General features: G+C 48.8%; 1 protein-coding gene across 13 annotated transcripts in view; it reads right to left on the bottom strand.

Annotated features, from left to right (window-relative positions):
* Nucleotides 1-23,551, bottom strand: part of KMT2D (lysine methyltransferase 2D) — a 107,742-nt gene that overhangs the window by 45,100 nt on the left and 39,091 nt on the right. For 11 of the 13 annotated variants that reach the window (XM_081898493.1, XM_081898487.1, XM_081898486.1 and 8 more), the window contains 16 exons: nucleotides 23,097-23,201; nucleotides 21,860-22,041; nucleotides 19,545-19,709; nucleotides 19,194-19,303; nucleotides 15,976-16,023; nucleotides 15,470-15,709; nucleotides 13,454-13,600; nucleotides 13,249-13,365; nucleotides 11,202-11,338; nucleotides 9,229-9,412; nucleotides 8,428-8,508; nucleotides 6,117-6,233; nucleotides 5,607-5,783; nucleotides 3,575-3,665; nucleotides 2,715-2,950; nucleotides 87-160 (listed from right to left, as the gene is read on the bottom strand). In XM_081898493.1, coding sequence (XP_081754619.1) covers nucleotides 87-160; nucleotides 2,715-2,950; nucleotides 3,575-3,665; nucleotides 5,607-5,783; nucleotides 6,117-6,233; nucleotides 8,428-8,508; nucleotides 9,229-9,412; nucleotides 11,202-11,338; nucleotides 13,249-13,365; nucleotides 13,454-13,600; nucleotides 15,470-15,709; nucleotides 15,976-16,023; nucleotides 19,194-19,303; nucleotides 19,545-19,709; nucleotides 21,860-22,041; nucleotides 23,097-23,201 — 2,211 coding nt within the window. The remainder of the gene's footprint in view (nucleotides 1-86; nucleotides 161-2,714; nucleotides 2,951-3,574; nucleotides 3,666-5,606; nucleotides 5,784-6,116; nucleotides 6,234-8,427; nucleotides 8,509-9,228; nucleotides 9,413-11,201; nucleotides 11,339-13,248; nucleotides 13,366-13,453; nucleotides 13,601-15,469; nucleotides 15,710-15,975; nucleotides 16,024-19,193; nucleotides 19,304-19,544; nucleotides 19,710-21,859; nucleotides 22,042-23,096; nucleotides 23,202-23,551) is intronic. The other 2 variants (XM_081898483.1, XM_081898485.1) reach the window with 2 other exon arrangements.

Here is a 23,551-nt window from a genome sequence, read left to right as displayed (position 1 = left end):
AGAGTGCGAATTAATTTAATTCTTCTTACAAACAGGAGGCCATCCCCTTGAAATTAAACTGAATCCTGTATTCACGGGCCACTTACCAAGTATGGGGCTTTGTCTGGGGCCGGCACCTTTCTCCAGAGCTTCATGATCTGCTTGCAACGGCTGGACCAATCTGTGGAGGGATGGGGAAAAAGAAGGAGAGAGAACAAGGCTTACATGCAGGCCCAAGACCTTCCAAGTCCAGAGATTTTGAACACCGGTTTGATATACCGTATTTTTCGCCCTATAGGACGCACTTTTTCCCCTCCAGAAATGAAGGGGAAATCTGGGTACGTCCTATGGGGCGAATGCAGGCTTTCGCTGAAGCTTGGAGTGCGAGAGAGGTCATGCGCACCAACCCTTCTCGCTCTCCAGGCTTCAGGAAGACATCCACAGCCTAGGCAGCCCTGCAGGAGGTCCCGCAGGGATGTCTAGGCTGCGGATAGCAGCCTGCTTCCCGGAGCGTCGAGCGCCCTGAAAGCAGAGTGCCCGGCGCTTCGGGAACACATCTGCAGTGTGGGAAGCCCTGCGGGAGTTCCCTGCTGGGCTCCCCACGCTGCGGATAGCAGCCTGCCGCCCTGCGGGCAGGGCGCCCTGAAGCAGAGTGCCCCTCGCGCCAGACAGACATCTGCAGCGTGGGGAGCCCTACAGGAGTTCCCCGCAGGGCTCCCCACGCTGCGGATAGCAGCCTGCCGCCCAGCGGGCGGGCGGGCGGGGCGCCCTGAAGCAGAGCGCCCTGCGGGCCGGACAGACATCTGCAGCGTGGGGAGCCCTGCAGGAGTTCCCCGCAGGGCTCCCCACGCTGCGGATAGCAGCCTGCCGCCCGCCGGGCAGGGCGCCCTGAAGCAGAGCGCCCCTCGCGCCAGGCAGACATCGGCCAGCCCCACAAGCTCGGGGGACAGCAGGGAGGCACAGCGCCGCCATCCCACTATTCCTCGACCTGGTTCGGTTTCCCCGACCTGCTTTTGGGGGGGAAATAAAGGGGGGGGGAAATTTCCTTTATTTCCCCCCCAAAAAACTAGGTGCGTCCTATGGGACGGAGCGTCCTATGGGACGAAAAATACGGTAAAGCTGAGGGAAAGAAGGCAAAGTGACAGACAGAAGCTTCTAGAAAGGCCAGTGTGGTTTCAAGATCGTTTGAGAACCACATGCAAATCTGTGCAAATCCATTATCAAGTCCGGACAGTGAGGTCCAGCTCCGATAGTTTCTGGCGGTTCCCTCACTGCGAGACATGAAGCTACAGGGAACCAAGAGGGCCTTCTCAGCAGTGGCACCATCCCTGCAGAACACCCTCCCTTCACATGTCAAGGAAATAAACAACTATCTGACTTTTAGAAGATATCTGAAGGCAGCCCTGTTCAGGGAAGTTTATCGGGAAGTTTTGTTACGTTTTTGTATGTGCTGGAAGCTGCCCAGAGTGACTGGGGAAACCCAGTCAGATGGGCAGCATATGAAATAATAGCATCATAATCATTATTATGCAGAGCCGCAGAACATACCACTGCTCTTGCTGGCTAAGCATCTTCTTTAGAGCATCACAGACTTCTACTGAGGGAGAGGCAGGAAGACAGGCCACTAGGCAGCTAGACTGGTGACTGGGAGTGGCCGCCAAGATGCTGACCTTTAAAGCCCTGAACGGCCCTATCGTTCAAGCCTGGACACTGAAGTCCAGCTCCGAGGGCCTTCTGGCGGTTCCCTCAGGTAAGAAGCGAAGTTACAGTGGTACCTCAGGTTAAGTACTTAATTCATTCCGGAGATCCGTACTTAACCTGAAACTGTTCTTAACCTGAAGCACCACTTTAGCTAATGGGGCCTCCTCCTGCTGCCGCGCCGCTGGAGCACAATTTCTGTTCTCATCCTGAAGCAATATTTCTGGGTTAGCGGAGTCTGTAACCTGAAGTGTATGTAACCCGAAGGTAACACTGTACAAGGAACCAGGCAGTGGGCCTTCTCATGAGTGGTACCCACCCTATGGAACGCCCTCCCATCAGATGTCAATGAAATAAACAACTTTTTGACTATTAGCAGACATCTGAAGGCAGCCCTGTTTAGGGAAGTTTTTAATATTTGATATTCTAGCGCTTTATGTTGTTGTTGTTGTTGTTGTTGTTGTTGTTAATATTTGATATTCTAGCGCTTGTTGTTGTTGTTGTTGTTGTTAATGTTCTGTTGGGAGCCACCTAGAGTGGCTGGGAAAACCCAGTCAGATGGGCGGGGTATAAATACAGTGGTACCTGAGGTTAAGAACTTAATTCCTTCCGGAGGTCCATTCTTAACCTGAAACTGTTCTTAACCTGAAGCACCACTTTAGCTAATGGGGCCTCCTGCTGCCACTGCGCCACCACTGCACGATTTCTGTTCTCATCCTGAAGCAAAGTTCTTAACCCAAGGTAATATTTCTGAGTTAGTGGAGTCTGTAAGCTGAAGCGTGTGTAACCTGAAGCGCATGTAACCCGAGGTACCACTGTAATAAGTTGTTGTTGTTATGCCCCAGGAGAGAAAGTGGGCAGGATAATAATAATATCATAATTTATTATTTATACTCTGCCCATCTGGTTGGGTTTCCCCACCCACTCTGGGTGGCTTCCAACAAAAGATTGAAAATACATTAGAACATCAGTCATTAAAAACTTCTCTAAACAGGGAGGAGAGATAGAGAGAGAAAAGAAAAGAAAGAGCCACCCACCTGGGTAGTCTTGCTTGAGGTTGGGGAAGTTCATGTTGGCATAGAGGACGGGCGAGATGGTGGAGAGCTCTCCCAGCTCTTCATCTTTCTCCCAGCGCTGCAAGCTCCGCTGGTTGTACGACAGCCCGTCGCTCTCCCCCTCCGTGGTGGGCGTGGTGGGGGTGGAGGCCGCAGAGCTGCTGGCCCAAGGGCTCTCTGGCTCACACTGCTCGGGGCTAAAGAAGCCACTCCTCTCCCTGCATGGGCGAGGGGGGAGGAAGCAGAGAAACACAAGGAATGTTGGATAAAAGATTTAGGGATACCGGAATAGGTAAAGGTAAAGGGTAAAGGGACCCCTGACCATTGGGTCCAGTCATGAACGGCTCTGGGGTTGCGGCGCTCATCTTGCTTTATTGGCCGAAGGAGCCGGCGTACAGCTTCCGGGTCATGTAGCCAGCATGACTAAGCCGCTTCTAGCGAACCAGAGCAGCACACAGAAACGCCGTTTACCTTCCCGCCAGAGCGGTACCTATTTATCTACTTGCACTTTGATGTGATTTCGAACGGCTAGGTTGGCAGGAGCAGGGACCGAGCAACGGGAGCTCACCCCAGCATGGGGATTCGAACCGCCGACCTTCTGATTGGCAAGCCCTAGGCTCTGTGGTTTAACCCACAACGCCACCCGCGTCCCTTTGAATGGAATAGGAGCAGTGCCTAAACCCAAGGGGTGGGGGGACTCCTTCCAGGTGCGGTTGGAGCCCAACTTCCACCATCATCCCAGCCATCACAAACAAAATCAAGAATGAGTTGGAGCCCAGCAACTTCCAGAAGGCTCCACTGCCGGTGGTCTAAGAGAGAAGACGCCAGTGCGGGTGACCTACCTGCTATCAAGAAATGGGGACTGGCAAACCCCTGAGTAGGTCTCCATCGGCACAGCGGGTTGAAGGGGCCCAAGGGAGACCCCGGCGCCACCTAGAAACAAGAAGAGATGGATCACAGAGCTGGAGGTGCTTCTCCTCCCCACTGTTAGGGTGCGAACTGCAAACTCTCAACGGGTTCCTTTCTTCGTCTCAGCAGAAGCGACTCAGAAAGTCTCCTTGCATCTTCGCAGCAGCAGTCCGGTAAATTCCCAAGACAGGAGTAACACCCTCACCTTCCCAATTCTCCTCTAAAGTTTTTTATTATTCACAAGTTGCATATAGCGCAATGGGTCTACGTATAAAGTCAGAAGCAGAGCGATATACAGATCTCTGCTCCCTTCAGGTATCCTGCCAGAGAGACAGGCTCACGGACCATCACTGACTGCCTCTCACACTACTGCATCTCTCCTCCTCCAGATTAGCCCTGATAAGGACACCTGTGGCCGGCCAGAATTCTGGTTGCTAAGCAGATGTTGCCAAGCGTGCCTCAAGGATGCGTTTCAAGGCCGTGCTTCAAGGCTTCTTTCAAGCTTATTTTGGCAGCGCACCAAAACACCCACAACCCCAAAGACACACTGCTTTCTGTCCAGCAGCAGTTTCACGCAGGGGGTGTTGCCAGTCCCGCCGGGGATCAAACCTGGAACCGTCGGTACAAAAGGCACACAATCTACCACCGAGCCGCAGCCCTTTCACAAAAAACGAAGCCTTCCAAGCACACAAGGTGCAGGTGCTTTGGGCTGAAGTGGCTGAAGTGCTAAAAAGTCCGCAAAAAACAAACAACCCATTTGAACACTTATGATGTAGCAACAAAACCACCACCACTCTAACCACTCAAAAACTTGCCTTGCCTGGTTACTCGAATAAAATTCTTATATACCACATGCAAATACCCACTTCCTATTTACTAGCCAAGTTGAAATAACTTCCTTCCATCTACCAGCCCTAGCAATGTACTATAGCTACGGCTGGCTGATATTATTGAAAAGGTCTGAGTATAACGGCTGCCTAAGTCCAAAAGTGAAACTAAAACACCAATAGTTTTGGACATCACAATGTAAGGTAAACAGGTAAAGGACCCCTGGACAGTTAAGTCCAGTCAAAGGCGACTATGGGGTTAAGGCGCTCATCTTGCTTTTTAGGCTGAGAGAGCCAGCGTTTGTCCACAGACAGCTTTCCGGGTCATGTGTCCAGCATGACTAAACCGCTTCTGGTGCAACGGAACACCGTGACGGAAACCAGAGAGCACAGAAACGCCGTTTACCTTCCCGCCACAGGGGTACCTATTTATCTCCTTGCACTTGCGTGCTTTTGAACTGCTAGGTTGGCAGGAGCTGGGACAGAGCAACGGGAGCTCACTCCATCGCGGGGATTCGAACTGCTAACCTTCTGATTGGCAAGCCCCAAAGGCTCAGTGGTTTAGACCACAGCGCCACCCGTCACAATATAAAGAGCAGATAGAAAGAAAGCTGAGCTGGTTTTTATGTTGCATCACCACTTCTGTGATATTTCTTTTATATTTGCATGTTTCTTGGATATTTTTCAATACTAAGCAACATAAAAGTAAATGTAAAGGGCCCCCTGACCATTAGGTCCAGTCATGACCGACTCTGGTGTTGCAGCGCTCCTTTTGCTTTATTGGCCGAGGGAGCCAGCGTACAGCATGACTAAGCCGCTTCTGGCGAACCAGAGCAGCACACGGAAAAGCCGTTTACCTTCCCGCCAGAGCGGTACCTATTTATCTACTTGCACTTTGACGTGCTTTCGAACTGCTAGGTTGGCAGGAGCAGGGACCGAGCAACGGGAGCTCACCCCGTTGCAGGGATTCAAACCGCCGACCTTCTGATCGGCAAGTCCTCGGCTCTGTGGTTTAACCCACAGCGCCACCCGCGTCCCGGAACATAAAAGTAACATTAAGCAAAACATCTGAAGGGGGCGGGAGAGACAGAGAGGAAAATGTGACTCGTGGCCCACCAACCTGGGCATGAAAGCTCACCTTGCAGGAAAGGCCTCTGGCCCAGCTGCGAGCGGCTCGGGTCCCGAAGGCCTCCGGCCTCAGCTTCCGCCCCAATGCAGTTGAGCTGCTGCTGCTGCTGTTGCTGCTCTCGCTCTGCAGACCCCAGGACGTCTTTGAAGAGCTGCTGGACGTCCTTGCTCTCCATTTTGGGCAGCTCTGTTGGGAAAAGGGGGCGGGAAAGCCACAGTGGAACGACAGGCGGCAAAAGCCCATCCAAGAGAGCAACCACCTCAGCTGGGTGGCAGAACCCGTCGGTCTCCAGTAAGGGCAGGCTGAATTGCAAGCAGGGGTGGTTAAAATAGAGAGAGAGGTGCGCCGGTTATGGAGCAGTGACCGCGCTTCCATTTCGTAGCCGCTAGCATCTACCCCCCATTCTAGAGCGGAGAGGAAGCCGGGGCTTCCCAGCCTCTCCCTTGCTCTCCACGGAGGGGTAGATCCTTGGCAGGGAGATGGGGGGGCAGAAGGGTCTATTCAAAGGGCCCGCCTGACCTTCAGTGGGGATTTTGTCAAGGTCGGAGCTGAGCACCCCCTCCCCCGGGGGTGTGGCTGGGTTCTCGGCACCTGTAGGGTCTGGAGAGGTCTTGGGCACCATCTGCTCTTCTGTGCCTGCAGGAGCAAAAACAAGAAGACCGCCGCCAAGCCCATCAGCGCAGGGACAGGGAAGGTGACTGCGCTCCCAAAAACGCGCCGGGAAGGATCATCTCCTCCGCTGGAAGCAGGGAGATAAACCCGCCTCGCTACACTTGCAGCAATATGGGAAGAAACCCAGGTAACTTTGCTCCCACCTCGCTTGCAGCTTGGCATCATTACCGTGGCAGCTGACCTAGGCCAAGGAAGCAAGGCACTCCGTTCTGACGTGGCAAGTAAAAAAACCAGAAGCCTTTCTATTAGGAATTATAGGTACCGACATTCCAAAGGAACAGAAAAGACTACGTATGCGACAACAGCAGCACGGATGCTACTAGCCCAGAGATGGAAAGAAGGAAAAGTCCCTACCAGAGAGGAAAGGCAAACTAAGCTGTTAGACTATGGTGAAATGGCAAAACTGACCGGGAAACTCAGAGACCAAGAAGGCAAGAAATTCAAAAAAGAATGGGGAAAGTTTATAATTTATTTAGGAGATCACTGTGGGCAGTTGAAAACGTTAGCAGGGTTTTAATCTCGCTTGTAACAAACACTATGGACAATATGGATAGGTACAAAACATAGACAATGAAATAATATGCAGTTGGGAATGTTGACAATAGAACCCACGGGGTGGGGAGTCTCGAGATTCAGAGAAATCTCATTTTATGGATGTGTATTTGGTGTTGTAATTAATTTGTATTGGTAGAATCAAATTAAAATTATTTCAAAAAGGGAGGGACCATTAGCAATGGCAAGAATCAGGTGCTCTGATACGGGGCTCTCTCGACTGATCTCTGCTCCTTTTTGCATCAGCGGAAAATTCCTCCCAATGAGGTTGGGCTGCTGGCAACATGATATGGGCGGTGCTTCCCTAAGTGACTCCTTTGGCTGTGTGTTGCCTTCCCGACGGAATCAAAAGAAGAAGGGAGGAGAACACCAGAGCACACTACATAATTCCAATTATTATAAAATTACGTCAACACTGGAAATACGTGCAAATTTATTTTACTGGATTTGGTGGATTTGGGGATGCAGTTTATTGGTATGTTTTAAAACTTGCATCACATTTCCGGGTTTCATTTTAAGGTTTATTTTAGCAGCATTTTAAAGCAGTACTTCCTTCCCAGGGCATTAACAGCAATTCCCCAACCCGGTTTTGGACAAGGCAAATGGCTTTGGTGGGGGAGACCTGGAGTGTGCCGTTAGGAGTAAGAGGTCCAATAGAATCTGGGGTACACCATACTGAGACAGGTGGAGCAACATGTTTGACCCAACACAGGGCAACTCGAGATTCTCAAAAGTGCAAGGAAGTTGTTACTTCAGAACAAGGACAAGTCCCTCCCTGGCACCTTCTATGGTCAGTTTGCCACAACTGGATTTAGACAAGGGAAATCATAGGGTTTTGAACATGCCAATTAAAATATGAGCTCGTTTACACACAGGCACAAAATTTATTCACCTCATATACACAAGACCTAAAAGCCCAGAGCATTATCAGGGTTCGGGGAGACAAGACTTAACCCCGCTCTGGTTGACTTTTGAGATTTTAGCAAAGCAAATTACAACTAAAGGTAAAAAAGGTAAAGGACCCCTGGACGGTTAAGTCCAGTCAAAGGCAACTATGGGGTTGCAGCGCTCATCTTGCTTTCAGGCCAAGGGAGCCGGCGTTTGTCCACAGACAGCTTTCCGGGTCACGTGGCCAACATGACTAAACCGCTTCTGGTGCAACGAGACATCGTGACGGAAGGCAGAACACATGGAAATGCCGTTTACCTTCCCGTCGCAGTGGTACCTATTTATCTACTTGCACTGGCCTGCTTTCGAACTGCTAGGTTGGCAGGAGCTAGGGCAGAGCAACAGGAGATCACTCCGCCATGGGGATCAGATCCGCCAACCTTCTGACTGGCAAGTCCAAGAGGCTCAGTGGTTTAGATCACAGCGCCACCCGCATCCCCACCTTTGACATAGTCACCTTTGACTGGACTTAACCGTCCAGGGGTCCTTTACTGTTACCTAAACCACAATTGCATTACACTGTGCAGGTTAACATAGGACTAAATGTGCTAAAAGGAGCTACTTCGTGTTCTTCCTAGCAACCTAGCACTGCCCCCTCATAAGGCAGAAGCATACCCCCCCCCCAGCTTTTACGCTCTTCTGAAGAACTCTTACTCACCGGTATTTTCAGTCTTGGTATCAGCAGTTTTCAAGTTGTTTTCCGGGGCTACTGCCTCCCTGCCGTCAACGCATTCATCCCCTGGAAGAGGAGGGTTTTTTGTCGAACCAAGGTCTAGGACTCACGGCCAAGCTGACCCCAAAGATGTGGTGGGCAGCTGGAAGCGAGTATCTTCTGCTTACTGCCAGCAGACCAATGGATTCGCTGAACACTTTAATCTGACGCCGGTGCAAACAATTGAGGCGTATGTGGCTAGACACCCATCAATCTGGGATCAAGCCTTGTCTGTTGTTTGGTAATCGTGAAGTGCCCCAGGAAAGTTTTGACTGCTCTCCAACTGGTGAGGGGCAAAGGTAAGGTCCTGCACTTAGGCAGGAAGAACAAGATGCACAAATATAGGATGGAGGATACCTGGTTTACTAGCAGTACCTGTGAAAAGGATCTAGGGGTCTTGGTGGACCTCAAGCTTTCTATAGTCAACAGTGTGATACAGCAAAAATAAAAATAGCTAACTCTATTCTAATAAATCTACTGCAATCAACTAGAGATCTGCTTTTTGAGGGTAAAGCCTGGGTACTGAATCCAGTTCCTCACCTCTTAGGTTACACAAAGCTGTGTAACTTGGCTGAGCTGAAGCTCAGGTAGCAGAATGTTGGCTTTTTTTTAATTGCTCCTGCTTCTTTTGAATCTCAGGAGTGTCTGGTAAGTTATTTCAGCTTATGTCTCTAAATGTTCTGTCCTTGCACTTGGGAGACCATTATGTTTCAAGTCACTGAAAAGTCAAATAAGCACAGCTCATACCTTTGGGCTGAACCGAAGGGTCTTTCCCGTCCACCGGCCCTTTCTGAAGCATGCTGCAATCCACCTTGGGCCTGGGTGCCCCCTGGCCAACGGGAGGGTGGGCAGTTCCATCCCCACCCACACCGCCAGCTGCCAGGAGTGCCTTTCTGCTCAGGTCTAGGAGGGCCTTTCCAAAAAAGGCTTCCTGTCAAAAGAGGTGGGAGAAGGAACAGAAAGAACAGAATGAGATGGGATTTTCTGAGTAAAAAAACTGGGCCTCCCTGGAAAGCTAACCTCCAACCCGCCTGGCCCAAAATGAACAAAAGCACACACCCAAACGCTATTTGCTCATACAGTGGTACCTAGGTTCTTGAACGGCTTAGCTCTAGAACATATTGGCTCCCCAATGCCACAAACCCAGAAGTGTTCCGGTTTGCAAATGTTTTTGGGAAGCCGACGCAGCCAGTCGGAAGCCGCGCCTTGGTTTTCAAACGGATTCAGGAGTCGAACGGACTCCCGGGACGGATTAAATTCGAGAACCAAGGTTCCACTGTATTAGGCAAAATTAAATCCTATTTCTTCTCCCTCTATTCCCTTTGGAGGAAATTCTGCGCTTGCCAGACCCACCCCCCCACACACACCCAGCCTTGGGACTGAACTGCAAGAATGAAATTGTATCTGTAGGCTTGACACAGTATTATTGATTAGCAGTAGCAGCAACTCACACAAATGGCAAGGTGTTGCTGGCCTCATTTTCCATAGCAGTCTTTTAAAGATAAATTGCCAAAAGACAAGATTCTACAGCCCAATTACACTATACTGTCATTGGGTTGCTGTTTTTATTTTGATGATATATATACAGTGGACACTCGGGTTGTGAACGTGATCCGTGCGGGAAGCACGTTCGCAACCCGCAGCGCCACGTCTGCGAAGGTTGCGATTTGGCGCTTCTGTGCATAGCGCGATGTAGCACTTTTGCGCATGCGCCGAAACCCGGAAGTAACCCATTCCGGTACTTCCGGGTTCGGCGTGGTACGCAACCCAAAATCGCACAACCCAAGCGTCTGTAACCCGAGGTATGACTGTATTGTGGTTGCATATTTTATTTTTACTCTGTGAACCACCCTGAGGCCTCCTGGTATAGGGCGGAACGGACCTCCGGAAGGAATTAAGTTCGTAACTAGAGGTACCACTGTATATGAATTCAATCAATCAATATTATACATTTTGGGTTAGGGATCTCTACCTCACTGCAGCCTGTACAGTGGTGCCTCGCTAGACGAAAAGAATTCGTTCCGCGATTCTCTTCGTCTAGCGGTTTTTTCGTCTTGCGAAGCAAGCCCATTGACAGCTTAGCGGATTAGCGCTACAGTGGAACAGCTGATAAGTGGCTTAGCGGCTTAAGAAAAGGGCGAAAAAAGCGAAAAAAACCCGCGGGGGGGTGCAAGATTTTTTTCGTCTTGCGAAGCAACCCCATAGGGGAATTCGTTTTGCAAAGCGCCTCCAAAACGGAAAACCCTTTCGTCTAGCGGGTTTTTCGTCTTGCGAGGCGTTCGTCTTGCGGGGCACCACTGTACCTCACTTATATAATTATTATTCAGCAACTCTAATAAGAGAAGAGCTGTCTGACAGTGGAACGGTCTACCTTGGGAGGCTGCGGACTCTCCTTGGAGGTTTTTAAGCAAGTGTTGGGTGGCCATCTGTCATGGATGCTTTAGCTGAGATTCCTGCATTGCAGGGGGTTGGACTAGATGACCCGGGAGGTCCCACCCAACTCTGAAGATTCTATTATTCTACTCTGCTTTTGCGAACCTTCAGTCTGCAGCCAAACATCTCACCGCACAATTGTCCAGAACTTCCTCCCCTTCCCAGTTTGGACAGCAGAGCTTCCGAATGAAACCGAGAAGCAAAACAGCACCCGGCCGAACTTAAGAGAGAAGCGTTTTCTCCTCCAGTCCACGAAGGTAACCCGTCAACCTGCATGTCCCCCTTACCTGAAGGTAGGCAGGGAACATGTCCTCCAGCTTGCTCTTCTTCCTGCCTCGCCGTTTCTTCTTCTCGTCACCCTCAACCATCCCCTGCTCAGCGATGCCCTCCGCGGGGACTTCAGCAGGCGGGTTGGGTTGAGCCCCTGGCGTGGAGGCAAGTTTGAGCAGATATGAGCGTCTTTTTAATTTCAGATAAGCAAGGGTGGGAGCAGGGAGCGAACCAGCGGGATCTCAGGCTACTTTTACGGCTGCGGTGGGGAACTTGCGGCCCCCTCCAGACTGGGCTAGACCACCCCCCCATCGGATTTGAAACTGACAGCCTGCTGCCCATTGAAAGAAAATTCTATGAAAATGATGTGCTGTTGGTATTTGACACCTAGTAAAGCAGCAAAAATGCGCAGAACCAGTTCAAATGTAAAAAGAAAGAAGGTGCTTTCTATCGTATTTGGTGGTCATGTAGGGTGGTAAAAGCATTCTGGGAATTAATATACAATTGAAAAAAAAAGGTTTAAGATAACTTTTGTCAAAAAACCAGAGGCTTTTTTGTTAGGAAGTATAGGTGTGGAACTGCTATAAGAAAAGAAAAGACTGTCAAATAAAAATGTATTTGATGAACATGATGTATAAATCTTTGTTTCTCTTTTCTTTTTTCAATTTTTTTCTTGTTTTTACGTCGTGATGGGGTTTTTTGTACATAACTTTGTTATACCTACCTTCATTGTATGTTTTTATTTTAATAAAGATTTATTTTAAAAAGGAAAAGAAAAGACTGTTTATGTATGCAATGACAGCAGCAAGGATGCTTTTAGCCCAGAGATGGAAAGAAGAAAAAGTACCAACCACAGAAGAATGGCAGACCAAACTGATGGAATATGCTGAAATGGCAAGTCTGACGGGAAAGATCAGAAACCAGGAAAACCAAGACTTTTAACATATCCGAGAGACCACTGTAAGCAGTTGAAATCATTGGCAGGAATATGACTGCACTTGTAAAGTAACATGAACTCTGGATATGATGGATATACAATAGACAGACTACAGTAAAAGATGTGGGAATAAAATTTAGAAACAGAACCGATGGAGGGATGGAGGTCTGAAGTTTCAAGAAAACCTTTTCCTGGTTTTTGTTGTTGTTTTGTTTTGTATATACAATCTTTATGTAAAACTAATAAAAAAAAGATTTTTTTAAAAAAATAGACCACAACCCCCATCATCCCTGACCGCTGTTGGATGGGGCTCATCAGAGATGGAATCCAGCAACATCTAGAAGGCACCAGAATCCCCATCCCTCTTTTAGGTTCAGAACATAGAAGAGGAGGAGGAGAAGAAGGACGCAGAACTTGTCAGAGAAGGACAATGAGCTGCATAGGGCTTCAGGGCCTAATGTTCCGCTTGGACCCAAGGCTGCCAAAATGCTGTCTTCCCAAGCATTTTATGTTTGTCCTAGCCTCTTGCTAAAAAGCTGCATGTTTGAAAACTTGGTGCAGCTAATTAAATAGATGCAAAAAGCACGGCATTTCAATAGCAAAATTTTGGGTGTGGGATTCTCAGCCTGTGGACTGAGAAATACATGGAAATGCAAGAGTTTTGTTTTCAAAGACATATCCCACTGTTAAGATACTAAGGATAGGAAACAACATCCCGTACCAACCCAAGCAATGAATAAAGGTAAAGGTAAAGAGACCCCTGATCATTAGGTCCAGTCATGACCGACTCTGGGGTTGCGGCGCTCATCTCGCTTTATTGGCCGAGGGAGCCGGCGTACAGCTTCCGGGTCATGTGGCCAGCATGACTAAGCCGCCTCTGGCGAACCAGAGCAGCGCACGGAAACACCGTTTACCTTCCTGCCAGAGCGGTACCTATTGATCTACTTGCACTTTGACATGCTTTTGAACTGCTAGGTTGGCAGGAGCTGGGACCGAGGAACGGGAGCTCACCCAATCGCGGGGATTCGAACCGCCAATCTTCTGATCAGCAAGCCCTAGGCTCTATGGTTTAACCCACAGCGCCACAATGAATACAGGGGAACAACATATACAAGCAATGCCCTTACCCTCCTCTGGATGCCCCTCAGCTCCTGTTGACTCACGAGAGGCTTCTGCCAAGGCGGCTGAGCCCTTTTTCAAGCGGGTGTGGGATTTCCGCTGCCGAACCATGAACCCTCCGATACCTGTCCCAGGGCAGAGGAGAGATGAGTCAACAAGACGAGAAGGGACCATTTCTCCTCCGAGGGCCTGGCCCAGGCACACAACACTCACCTGGACGATATGGCTTTCGCTTCCGCTTCTTAACCTCCTCAGAGTCTTCCAGAAGACCCTTCGCCAAATCGGCCTCGGCTGCAGCTTCCCTCTCCGGGGTAGCAGGGGCTTCCAATTTGATCTCGCACTCCATGTGTTCGACGCTGACTGCAGGCGGACAAGGAATGAGAATATGGGCGAATGCAATATTCCTTAGCAAAAGGAACCTCAGTATAATTTCCCCCATGGAATATGATTCCGCACGAGCACCAGTCCTCCTTTCTGTTGCATCACGCATGCACCTTTGTATGTTGTGCACAGGCACCTAACTGAACTCTCACATACATTTGCACATGTACACACACACACACACACACACAAAACTTGCCAACACCAGGAACAGTTTGTGGAAGGTTACCAGATAGTGTCTCTCCCCTGTATTCCTCCCCAAATAGTTCCCAGGTCCGTAAAAGCAACACTTCTGGGCTATCAGTTTCTTGTAATACGGGACTTCGGACAACTTGATCTACAAAGGCACCCCAAATCTGCTTCTACCCCACAATTAACGACCATCACCTAGACTTCTGCATCATATACGCTCCATCACAACAACAACTTTCCCACACTAGTCAATGTCTAGAACAGGACACCTGTGCTGTCTCCCAGATTACGACCAAGATATAAACATATTCATTCTCAAGAGATTACGTAATACAGATTACAAGCAGTCATTGATCTAGCATGTTGGGGTTTTTTTTTTACCAAGTTTGGAAGAGGAGGAACTGTGGCTCAGTAATAAGACCCAGATTCCACTTCCCCCAAACCACCAGTTTGGAGAGCGCCCGTTCTTCATTTCGCGAGGAAGTACCTTAGAGCCCAAGCCCCCAGAGAACCGCATTCTAACTTGTATCACCAGCCAGGGCTGGCAGTACTGACTATATTGTCATCCAAATCAGTACTGCAGTATAGGTATAAAAGGTAAAGGGACCCTTGACCATTAGGTCCAGTCGTGGCCGACTCTGGGGTTGTGGCGCTCATCTTGCTTTATTGGCCAAAGGAGCCGGCCTACAGCTTCCGGGTCATGTGGCCAGCATGACTAAGCCACTTCTGGCGAACCAGAGCAGCGCATGGAAACACCATTTACCTTCCCAACGGAGCGGTACCTATTTATCTACTTGCACTTTGACGTACTTTTGAACTGCTAGGTTGGCAGGAGCTGGGACTGAGGAACAGGAGCTCACCACGTTGTGGGGATTCGAACCGCCGACCTTCTGATCAGCAAGTCCTAGGCTCTGTGGTTTAACCCACAGCCCCACCCGCGTCCCTCGCAGTATAGGTATACTGGAGCTTTAATATTAATATTAACAATATTTGTTTTTGTTGTTTGCTTGCTTGCCGCTCATCTGACTGGGTGTCAGGGACAGTGCTGAGGAGGGCTGCACTGAGGGAGAATGGTGGGAGTCACCCCCTCCTCTTGATCCTAATCCTGCATCTTCCCAGGAGCAGGAGGATGGTATAGATTTGGAACAATGGTTTGCAGAGGGGCATAGTTCAGTAGGCAGAAGCTGGGAAATACTGGATGGGGAACAGCTACCAGAAGAAACACTGGGGGAGAGAGAGTGAGTTAACAGATTCACTGTCTCTGGAAAGCATTCATCCACTCTTCCCAAGGTCAAGGAGAGCTGAGAAAGTGGCAGAACAGAAAGCACAGAGGGTACAAACTCAGGTTACAAGACGTAGGAGTGACGTAGATTAATAGGGACGGAAAGGGGAGTGACCTTAATTGGGAGCACTGCCATGGTAGAGAGTTGCGTTCTGTTGTCTCTTGCTGGGGTTATTAAAGATTCTAACTGGTAAGAAGACTCATTTTCCTTTGTTCTGCGTATCTACTGCCAAGGGGGAGGAAGCCAATTCCCTGAAGCCTCACATTGCGTTGCCCCAGCCATTCTGGGCAGACTAAAGTACCAAACAATTAAGAACTTCCCTCCACAATACTTTACCCCACACTCCCCTGAAGGTGGTGGGGATGGAACAAACCTTCAGCTTTCAGGATCTCGTCTCCCTCCACGTCGCCCTCCTTTTTCTCTTCGGGGCCCAAGGGGTCAACCCCATCCAGGACACCTTCGCCATTGAGCGCACCCAGTGGCCGTGGCGTTGTTGGCGTTGTTGGGGTCTTGCGCGGCCGGCGCTTGTGCAGTGGCGACAAGGACAAGTTCCGCAACACCGCCATGCCCGTCTCTGTCAGCCAGACGCCTTCAAAGCGAAAATACTGGGGCTCTGTGGGGGAGAGGGTGAAACTTGGTAGGCAGGGCCAAACCAGCATGGTGCCACCGTGCATCTTTGTAGAGAACCAGCCTGACCATTAATTTCTTCCCCTCCTTTCATCCACTACATACACCCCCTTTTTCTTTTTTGACCCCCCCCCCACAGCAGTAATTCAGAAGGACCCGATCCTACATTTATTCCAGGCTCAGAAATAAGATCAGCACGGTATCTGGGTGCAGTGCCTGAGATTATAGAGCACGAATGAGAAAGAAACTTACCCGGCTCCTTGATCTTCACTGGAATAATTTCTGGAGGGGGGACCGGAACTTTAAATAGAGATAGAGAGAGAGAGAGACCCCCAAAAAGGGATGTTAGAAAGGGTATGTATTCAGTATTTTGTGTCTGTGTGTACTTCCCACAACATTTAGGACGCATAATTCTTTCTTTATAAGGGTATCTACTTAAAGTAGATGGATAAACGAGAAAATTAAGTTAATTTGGATATGCAGAAAATGTTGGAAATTTATTTAAGGAACTGCAGAAAGAGGGGGAAGGAAGTCGAGCTTTGAAATGCTGAAATGATTGTAAAATTATTGAAATGTATAAAATTGAAAATAATAATAATAATAGGATAACCCCCCCAAAAAAGTGCATCATTTATTCACTCAACCTTTTACCCTTAATCTGCTCCTTCACCTGCATTCCCCATGCGCCTGAAACACAGCCATATCTTTTCTACACTCAGCCCCAAGCAATCTCAGTGGTATTACATTGCGCCATAATATCCACAAACCTCTCTACCACGTCCAGCTGCCATCCTCAGCCCCACGTATCTTCCACTGTTTCACACCCACCCACCCCAAAATATATTGCTGCAGTCCTCATGCAGCAATGGCTTATCTACTTGTTCCGATTTCCATTTCAAAAGAAGCAGCTACCATTAACTGACAATGAGAATCTCTTGCACACCAACATTTGGAGGGCAAGTCTACAGGTTATACAAGGGGTAGTCAAATTTCCTTACTGTCCACAAGTGCTCGATGGAAGGAAGATTCAGCTTGTAGCGTAGAACCCCCTACTGCCCACCTAGATTCCTGAAACAACCACTAATGGGCGGTAGAGACCAGATTGACAATCCCGGGTTACACTATTCCACATCCAATTCTTGGCTTCCTCAACTGCTGTCTAGGGCAGCTCTCTTTTCCATGACGCTGGGAAACTGCTAAACTAGGAAGCAGCCTATCCAAACACAGAGATGGTTCTATGTTCCCTTTGTATATATCTATGTTTCATGGTCCTCCTCTTCGAGCTTCTCCATTCTATACCCTCAACCCACACTCTGTCGTCCATTTTATTCTTTCTCGACATTCCTTGCCATTCAGTGATTACGGGGATGTTTTGGGTCTTTATGCCCCCTTAAGTGTTTTCCCCATAAAGATTTCCTGGACACCTGCAAATCAAGTATTCCGACACATCCCTCTTCTGTGTGGGTGGCGTGGTTCAGGATATAGAACCACAGGAATACTCAACCTGTATTATTATTATTATGCATAGTGATGCAGAAAGGAAGTAGACCTAAGCTGCCATCTCAAATTTTGAACATCATGGAATCCTCCCCTGAGCCAGCTCAGGATTTGAGGGTCCCGTTGGCACAGTGTCCTTGGTGGGTTAGTGGGCCCCTTGATGGCTTTAGTCACCTGAGAGCTGTAAGGGTGGACAGCAGAAGTGGCTGCACACTAATGAGCACTAGGTGGCAGCAGCTAGGAGTGGCAGCTTCCCACAATTCCTTGCAGCAACACTATGCTGGAGGAATTGTGGGAAGTAGGGCTGGGTGATACCTGGTTTTCCCCATCGTGATATATTGCAATGTACAGTGGTGCCCCGCAAGACGAACGCCTCGCAAGACGAAAGAGTTTTCTGTTTTTGTGTCGTTCCGCAAGACTAATTTCCCTATGGGCTTGCTGGCGGTGGGGAGCAAAGCCTTTCGCCCCCCTCCGGCCTTCAGAAGAGGTCCAGGAAGGCCGGCGGGGGCTGAAAGGCTTTGCTCCCCACTGCCAGCATTTTAAAAGCGGTCCGGGATAGCAGGGAATTGCGCTGCGCTTTCCCGCTATCCAGGACCGCTTTTAAAATGCTGGCCGTCGGGAGCAAAGACTTTCGCCCACCGCCGGCCTTCAGAAGAGGTCCTGGACCTCTTCTGAAGGCCGGCGGTGGGCGAAAGTCTTTGCTCCCCCCCCGCCCGCCAGCATTTTAAGATCGCCCGGGACAACGGAGGCTTCGCTGCCACCTGTCAGCATTTTAAAATCGCCCCGGGACAACGGAGACGTCTCCGCTGTCCCGGGGGCTTTTAAAATGCTGGCGGTTGGCAGCAAAGCCCTCCTGTCCCCGGAGCCTGCGGGGCGGGAGGTGGGGAGAAGGGCTTTTCTTCCCACCGCCAGCCTTCAGAACAGCCTTCTGAAAGCTGGCGGTGGGAAGAAAAGCCCTCCCCCCCCCCAGCCTTCAGAAGAGGTCGGGGGACAGACTGTCCCCGGACCTGGTCTGAAGGCGGTTTCCATAGGAACGCATTGATTGATTTTCAATGCATTCCTATGGGAAACCGTGCTTCACAAGACGATAAACTCGCAAGAAGAAAAAACTTGCGGAACAAATTAATTTCGTCTTGCGAGGCACCACTGTACTGATATATCACAATGTTTAGGGTGGTACTATGTAGGTAAAAGACCCCTGGACGGTTAAGTCCAGTCAAAGGAGACTATGGGGTTGCGGCGCTCATTTCACTTTCAGGCCGAGGGAGCTGGTGTTTGTCCACAGACAGCTTACCGGGTAATGTGGCCAGAATGACTAAACTGCTTCTGGTGCAACGGAACACCATGACAGAAGCCAGAGCGCATGGAAACGCCATTTACCTTCCCGCTGCAGTGGTACCTATTTATCTACTTGCACTTTGACATGCTTTCAAACTGCTAGGTTGGCAGGAGCAGGGACAGAGCAACGGGAGCTCACCCCATCGCGGGGATTCGAACCGCTGACCTTCTGATCAGCAAGCCCAAGAGGCTCAGTGGTTTAGACCACAGCGCTGGAAGGCTTCATGCTTATCCCCCACATGGTGATTTTTGCATGGAGCACACAGCGCATGATTCGTGTTCTGTTGCCAGGTCAAGAATTACGAACCAATATCACGATATGGACGTGAAACCGGTTTTGGACGATATATTGCCCAGTCCTAACACACATCGGGATTCACAATATGTTGCCAGGTCAAAAGCTATGAAAACCGGTATCATAATACGGACTTCAAACTGGTTTGGGGCAATTGACTGATATATCGCCCAGCCCCAGTGGGAAGCATAAAAAGATCACTGTCTGAAACCCTGGCACTCAAAACTGCAAGGAAATAACACCAGGGCAGGCTTCTGCAATGAGACTTGCCGTTGCAATTGCTGGTGCATCTTTCGGAAATGAATTTGGTTCGCAGGTCTCACACCTGTCCAGAACTCACCAACGGGCTTGACCACATAGGGCTGGCAGGAGGTACAGTCAAATCCTTCGTCTGCTGCCTGTTCAACTTCTTCCTCCGTGAATAGGTTGTCACACACAGCATGCATCCACCTGGGAAGCACACAAAAGGGTTTCAACGCACATAGGGAGAGAGTTTGCAGATTAAGTATGGGGAAGGGAATGCTCCGACATCTCAAAACCTTGCCCTCCCTCTCCCCCCGCAAGATGGAAATGTACAGGGGGAGAGTCAGCCACTTACAGGCGGGATCCAACGTTGCCTGCATCTGTTGACGTGAAGATTACAACGGCCAACAGTGAAATACCGGGTGGGTTAAGGAAAACTGGGGCTTACCTCTCACAGTGCTGGCACTGGATCAAGAGGTCGTCCTCCACATACTTCACATGGCAGATGGGGCAGGTGACGAGGCTGGCGCAGGGAGCACAGTGGGTGTAGTTGTTCTGCCATTCGCAGTGGAAGCCAGGAGAGACTGCTCCACACTGCACGCAGCATACGCACCTGTCAAAGAGGGGTGGGGGCAAGGAATCAACACCGATTCTGCGATCCAATCTATCCCCCCCGCCCCGAACCCAAAACAACGCAGATGCCCTAGGAACCTGAAACTGAAACTGTTCTTAACCTGAAACTGTTCTTAACCTGAAGCACCACTTTAGCTAATGGGACCTCCTGCTGCCGCTGCACCACCAGAGCACGATTTTTGTTCTCTTTTTTTTTTATATAATAATTTTTATTGGTTTACAACAAAAACAAAAACACGTATTAATTTCACATCGAATTTTTCACAAATTCTTCTTTTTCTGGACTTCCTTCAGCTTTTCCGTAAATCATCCATAGTCATTATTTAAATTACGCATTCCTTAGGTTTATATTGACATTATTTATATCTTTCTTTCTATTCCCTTTAGACAATACTTCTTAATTTTTCACAGTGCTTCTTTAAATCCCTCTAGCGTTATCTGTCCCTCACTTAAATTTTCCAGATATTCCACAAATTTCCCCCAGTCCTCGGTGAACTTTTGGTCTCTTAAATATCTTCCCTGTCAATTTGTCCAACTCCGCATAGTCTAACAGCTTCATTCTCCAGTCTTCCACTGTCAGTATTTCCTGTTGTTTCCATTTTTGGGCCAGTAACACTCTTGTGGCTGTCACTGCATAGTGAAAGAATTTACAGTCCTTTCTTTTTATCTCACGATTTCTGTTCTCATCCTGAAGCAAAGTTCTTAACCTGAGGTACTACGGTATTTCTGTATTAGCGGAGTCTGTAAAACCTGAAGCGTATGTAACCCGAGGTACCGCTGTACATTCAACTCTACCTTGAGCAAGAGCACATCCTGCTTTTGATTTATTAAATAATACGTTTCTGTACGACCTTTCGATTCTAACAAGGACACCAACGCCAACGAGGCAGAAAATAGGACAAAGCTAGTTTAAACGGTAACAAAAGTAAAACAGAGGATTGAAAGACCAAGAAGAGCGGGGTTTTAAACCTTCAACCTCACACCAAAAATGATTAAAAACAAAGCAGGATAACAAGTGTCTTTTTGCTGCCTGCTTGTAAGTCTTCCGGGATAGGGCCAGCCTAACCAGCTTTGGGAGGGATTTCCATAGCCTGGGTGCAACCACAGAAAAGGCTGCATTTCGCGTTCCCACCAACCGAACCTTTTAGCAGTGAGGAATGCAGCAGGGCCTCAGAAGATGATCTCAATCTATGGGAAGGGTCATTCGGAAAGAGGCCATCCTTCCAATATCTTGGCTCTATGCCATTTAGGGATCTACGGATAAGTGCCAGCACATGAACTGCAACCGAGTGCAGCCAATACAAAACCAGTGTATTCTTTAAAAAAAAAAAAAATTCTACGGGACGAGATATTAATTGTAATATAGAACAGTGGTACCTTGGGTTAAGTACTTAATTCATTCTGGAGGTCTGTTCTTAACCTGAAACTGTTCTTAACCTGAAGCACCACTTTAGCTAATGGGGCTTCCAGCTGCTCTGCCTCTGTGCGATTTGTGTTCTCATCCTGAAGCAAAGTTCTTAGCCTGAGGTACTATTTCTGGGTTAGCGGAGTCTGTAACCTGAAGCGTATGTAACCCAAGGCACCACTGTATATTGTTGTAAAATTTTGTGAAATGTGTTTAATAAATATTTCAGATGTTTATATATAAAAAAGATATCAATAGGTCACATCTGCTGTGTAACATCTTACAATATAAAATTGTTCAAAGAACCTATGCTTAGCATAAGTCACATTCCCAGCGCTTTTTTTCTTTAAAAAAAATGTTTAGGGGTACTCTCATTTTCCTACTCATACTGAAATACCGCCCCTCAAAGAGGCCAAACTTAGATTCACAAAATGTTTAGGGGTATGCGTCCCCCCAGGAAAAAAGGACTGCACGTTCCTGTAATTCCCTCAGTCAGATTATTATTTGTTAGATACACCATCAGAGTTCAAAACCAAAACGGCAGTGGCGAGCCTCTTCTTTTCTGTTATTTGTTTAACCGCAGCAAAAACAGCATGGCCAAAATACAGGGAATTGAATTCATTCCGACATGAGAAGTAGAAAACAAGAGAGCCACGCTCTCTTGATTTTCTTTGCCGCACACAGGGCGCTGCCCCTTGAAAGCAGTCTTATGTCGTCTCTCTCACCATTTACACTTCCAGCCGCCCTTGGGGACGGTGTTGAGAGGCGGGTCCAGGCAATACGTGTGGTAGCTGATGTCACAATCATCGCAGAGCAGCAGGCGGGACGGGTCCGACGCTTTGCCACAAACCTCGCACACAATGCATTCCACGCAGCGCCAGCCCTTTAGCAGCATCACCTTGGTAATCTTTTTAAAAAAGGGGGAAGAAGGAACAAAGATGTTTAAAAAAGGGGGGGAGCCCTGAGTGCTTACGGAGATGCGAGGAGAGCTGTGGTTGTGTGCACAACCCTTCTTCGTCAAGCCTGATTCCTCTATGGCTCTTTAGAACAGCTGCCTCCCCTACGTGAGTGTCGCTCTCAGGCCTGCTACCTGGGCAAGGTTGCTGAGAATAGGATAAAGGTAAAGGACCGCTGGACGGTTAAGTCCAGTCAAAGGCAACTATGGGGTTGAGGCGCTCATCTTGCTTTCAGGCCCAGGGAGCCGGCGTTTGTCCGCAGACAGCTTTCCAGGTCATGTGGCCAGCATGACTAAACTGCTTCTGGTGCACGGAGAACTGTGACGGAAGCCAGAGCACACGGAAACGCCGTTTACCTTCCCACCGCAGTGGTACCTATCTATCTACTTGCACTGGTGTGCTTTTGAACTGCTAGGTTGGCAGGAGCTGGGACAGAGCAACGGGAGCTCACCCCGTCATAGGGATTCAAACCATTGACCTTCTGATTGGCAAGCCCAAGAGGCTCAGTGGTTTAGACCACAGCACCATCCACATAGGGCAAAATGACAACTACTCCTCCTGTGTAAATTAACCTATAAGAGCTTGCCGTTTCCTTGTCAGGAACCAAACTTTGCAGATTCCACACACTTCAGATCCCAGGAGAGTAAACAGGGTGTTCATAGATCAGGACAGTTGCAGGTTCAGCTTCCTACTTCCTTCCTACACCCATTCCTGCATGACTGTTGTCCCTATGCACACATATTCAATGACCCCCCCCCAACCACTTGAAAGCAAAGAAACAAAAGCCAACCCTCTTAGATGGCTCTGCCCACCAAATTCCACTAACATCTAAATTAGGAGTGTCACACTCTATTAGATTAGATTATCAGATTATCAGGCAACACAGGACATATTTAGCTCAAGAACTGAGCACGGTGAGAAGCCATGGGTCCTTTAAGAGAGGAATCATTATTTTAAAAATAATAATGGGGAGAGGGGGTGCTCCCTCACACAGAGCAGGCCTTACCTTGCTGTTGACGCAGTAAGGATGGTAACATTGAGAGCACTGGGAGCACGCCAGGAGGTGGCCCTCAGCACCACGGCCAAAGCTCCCACACACCACACACATATCCTGTCAAGGAGGGAGAGGCAGGTTAAAAAAGGCCTTGCAATGCACCAGAGAAACAACAATTTTTTAATATAAATATAAATATTCCAACCGTTCTACAGATGCAAGGTAACATGCAACCATAATTCGCCCCCCTCCCTAAAAGAAATAATCTAAGGCTGCTAACCGATACTTTATAAACACTCTTAGCTTTCCTTTTCTTTTAAAGTGGCTGAATAATTTTAATGAATTTGCAAGCTCCCAGCTGGGGCAAAAGGAATAAAGCTTATTGTTCGCAGCAATGAAACAGGGAATGGGGAGGCCAGCTATCCACCAAAAGGAATCTTGGCAAAAGGTGTAACACACCTGAGCCA

This window comes from Podarcis melisellensis (genome assembly GCF_964234715.1).
Source record: "Podarcis melisellensis genome assembly, chromosome: 2".
NCBI lineage: Eukaryota > Metazoa > Chordata > Lepidosauria > Squamata > Lacertidae > Podarcis > Podarcis melisellensis.
Note: the sequence above shows the minus strand (reverse complement) of the source record. Positions and strands in the feature narration are given on the sequence as shown.